At 39.5% G+C, this 3266-nt stretch overlaps 1 protein-coding gene across 1 annotated transcript; it reads left to right on the top strand.

The window, feature by feature from the left end:
- Positions 1-271: 271 nt before the first annotated feature.
- Positions 272-2848, top strand: LOC111777656 (putative trehalose-phosphate phosphatase J). Its single transcript, XM_087117055.1, has 11 exons — positions 272-772; positions 872-1012; positions 1116-1187; positions 1292-1387; positions 1503-1559; positions 1658-1759; positions 1884-1961; positions 2058-2127; positions 2211-2281; positions 2378-2470; positions 2555-2848. The coding sequence occupies exons 1-11, from the start codon at positions 488-490 to the stop codon at positions 2624-2626; spliced, it is 1137 nt and encodes a 378-aa protein (XP_086973181.1). The 5' UTR covers positions 272-487; the 3' UTR covers positions 2627-2848.
- Positions 2849-3266: the final 418 nt, after the last annotated feature.

Raw genomic sequence — 3266 nt, 5'->3', positions numbered from 1 at the left:
TACAGGAAGTTGACTGTGACCATGGAATGTCGGCCACGTGGATTGAACTGTTAATTTGAGCCAGTGGGACGGGGAGGAGGGAGGAGGAGGGGGAGGGGGAGGAGGTGCTGTTACGGTGACGGCTTAAGACGGCGGATTAGGGGTGGTGGGCCCCACAAAATGTGGACCCCATCAGTTAAGTTATGGTGGCTTATGGGTTCTCTTCGCTATCTCCTCCACTGCCCCCCACCCCTCTCCTCTGCCACTATAAATCTACCCTTCACCTCCCTCTCTCTCCCCACCATAACTCTCTCTGTTCTTCTTCCTCTGTTTTTTCCCTCTCCCCAAATTCCCCCTTTCCTAATTTCCTCCGACTTGGGTCTCTCAAGCTTTCAATCTTTCCACAAAAGATTCCGGTTTTTTGTGTTCTTGAAGCTCCCAATTTGGAAAAACCAGAAATATTTTAATTCAAACAACAAAAAACAGGGTCGTTGTTCTTGTAATTCCGATGACGAACCAGAATGTGGTAGTTTCCGATTCCAAATCCGGCATCAACATGTCCATCACCGTCGCCGTCTCCAACTCCTCCATTTTCGCCACCACTGCTCAGAAACCGCCACCAGCTCCCGGCGGCTACATCTCCATTTCCCGTAAAAAAATCCTCAAGGACCTTGATGTTAATGGCGGTTGGATTGAATCAATGAGAGCTTCTTCTCCAACCCATGTTAAATCTCTTCCCCCCGCCACCGCCACCGCCGAAGACGGTGCCGACGACCACCATAACTCTTGGATTGTGAGAGCCCTTCCTATATCCTGGTTTTTTTTTTTTTTTTTTTTACACTGGGTAATTTCTCGAAACAGAATTTTAATTTTTTGGGTGTTAATGGAACAGCTTCATCATCCTTCGGCTCTGGATATGTTCGATCCGATTATTCAATCTTCGAAAGGGAAACAAATTGTGATGTTTTTGGATTACGATGGAACTCTTTCTCCGATTGTTGCGGACCCCGACAAGGCTTTCATGTCGGAAGCTGTAAGTACTCTGTCGAATTCATCATTAATCTCTGTTTTCCCTTTTTATTGGGTTTCTCTCTGTTCTTACTCACCGATTTCGCTTTTGGGCAATTTGGATTCAGATGAGGAAGACAGTGAAAAAGCTTGCCAGATGCTTTCCGACCGCCATCGTCAGTGGCAGATGCAGAGACAAGGTACCTTTCCGCTACATTCAATTTACTCCAACTCATCCTTCTTTTTCCCATCCAAAAAACTCACCTTTTTGGTCTCATCTCCGCCGCCCGCGACGGAATTGTAGGTGTACGGGTTCATTAGACTGGGGGAGCTTTACTACGCCGGCAGCCATGGCATGGACATTAAAGGCCCAACTAAAACCTCCAAACTCAAGAAAGCTGTAAGCCACCCCAAACTCAAAAAAGATCAAATTTTTTTCAACTTTTAAATTTCGTAATGATTAAACTATAAATAATTTAATTAATATTGATGAATCCGAGGTGGTTCTTTTTCAGGTTAATCAAGGCCTCCTGTTCCAACCTGCGAGCGAGTTTCTCCCGATGATTGACGACGTGGGTTTCCTTAATTCTTCCGAAATAAGCTTTGGTTGAAGAAGACAAGGATTTAAGGAACAGAATTTTAATGAAAATTTTGAATTTGTTTTGGTTAGGTCTATGAACAGCTGGTAGAGAAAATGAAATCAACTCCAGGGGCCAAAGTGGAGAACAACAAGTTCTGTATCTCAGTGCATTTTCGCTGTGTTGATGAAAAGGTAGAGAGAAGCGAAAGATGTCCATATTATTATTACATCACAATAATTAGTGTCATTATTATAATTATAATTATAATTATTATTTTTTTTTTCTTATTATTCTCGAATTTTTTGAAATTTACAGGAATGGAATAATTTGGCCCATGAAGTTAAATCAGTGGTTAAGGAATACCCAAAGCTCCGACTAACACAAGGAAGAAAGGTCCTTATTCTCTCTCCTCTCTTCCCATCTACAAAGCTTTGAAATATAATACGACACACAAAAAAACTTAATACTACTTCTTCTTCTTATTTACAGGTTCTAGAAATCCGTCCTACCATCAAGTGGGACAAAGGGAAGGCCCTCGAGTTTTTGTTAGAGTCGCTAGGTTTGTTTTTCTCTCGAGAAATTATTCGACACGGCTGTTATACTCGATCTCGTGGTTGATGAAATGTAAAATTTTGAATTCAGGGTATGCAAACTGTTCTGACGTGTTTCCTATTTATATTGGAGATGACCGTACGGACGAAGATGCATTTAAGGTATTGTGTGGTATTGTGTCTATCACGCGTGTTTGTGTTAAGGATGTAAAGTTGGGTTTTATTAATCTCTTTCATTATATATATATATATACATAGGTTCTACGGGAAAGAGAGCAAGGATTTGGAATTCTCGTGTCGAAAATTCCTAAAGACACCCACGCTTCGTATTCTTTACAAGAACCTTCCGAGGCAAGTTTCACGAGATAACAACATCAATATCCTTTATTATTATTGGTATCATTTTTGTGACGGGGTTTGAAATGTTGATTACAGGTTATGCACTTTTTGCAACGTTTGGTGCAATGGAAGCGACCATCTTTATTAAGAAGACATTGCAGGGTTTGAGAAGTAGAGAGAGAAAGAGTGGGAATTCAGTACATGTTGTAATTTCCTTTTTCTCTAGGGGTTAGTAGTTAAAAAGAAAAAAAAAGTAGAAGGGTCAATGGGAAAAACAAAAATTGTAACTTTTTCCTTCACCTCGGTTCCCTCCTACTTACACATATCTGTAAACTAACTGTGTTTTAAGACCACAAATAGTATTGTAACTTAGCCATCTTTTTCTCTCAACTTTGTCATCGTCCCATCGTTCTTACTTCCATTATATAATATGAAGGTGAAGGATTCGAATTTTTGACGTGACTTTTTAACAATTTTTTCATGAATTATTATAGATAGTGGGAGAGATCAAATGTGTTTGAATATTCATAGTAAAGAATTTGATTAAATGTTTTTAATGTTGTTTAAGGTGTTCTAAAGTTTTTTCTTTCAACTTTTTATAGTTTTTGATATAGGAGCCAAATGCGATGAGATCTTTAATAATATCCTTATTTGGTTAAAACACTTCTAACATTAACCGTTCCAACCCGTTCAAACAAACAAACTTGTATAACAAATATATATAGGCTAGATAAACTCGACATCTTAATCTTGAACTACACAAATTTAACCGAAGGTCGAGACGGAAGTACCAACCCAATACTTAGAG

This window comes from Cucurbita pepo, chromosome 1 (genome assembly GCF_057944985.1).
Source record: "Cucurbita pepo subsp. pepo isolate OVF chromosome 1, ASM5794498v1, whole genome shotgun sequence".
NCBI lineage: Eukaryota > Viridiplantae > Streptophyta > Magnoliopsida > Cucurbitales > Cucurbitaceae > Cucurbita > Cucurbita pepo.
Note: the sequence above shows the minus strand (reverse complement) of the source record. Positions and strands in the feature narration are given on the sequence as shown.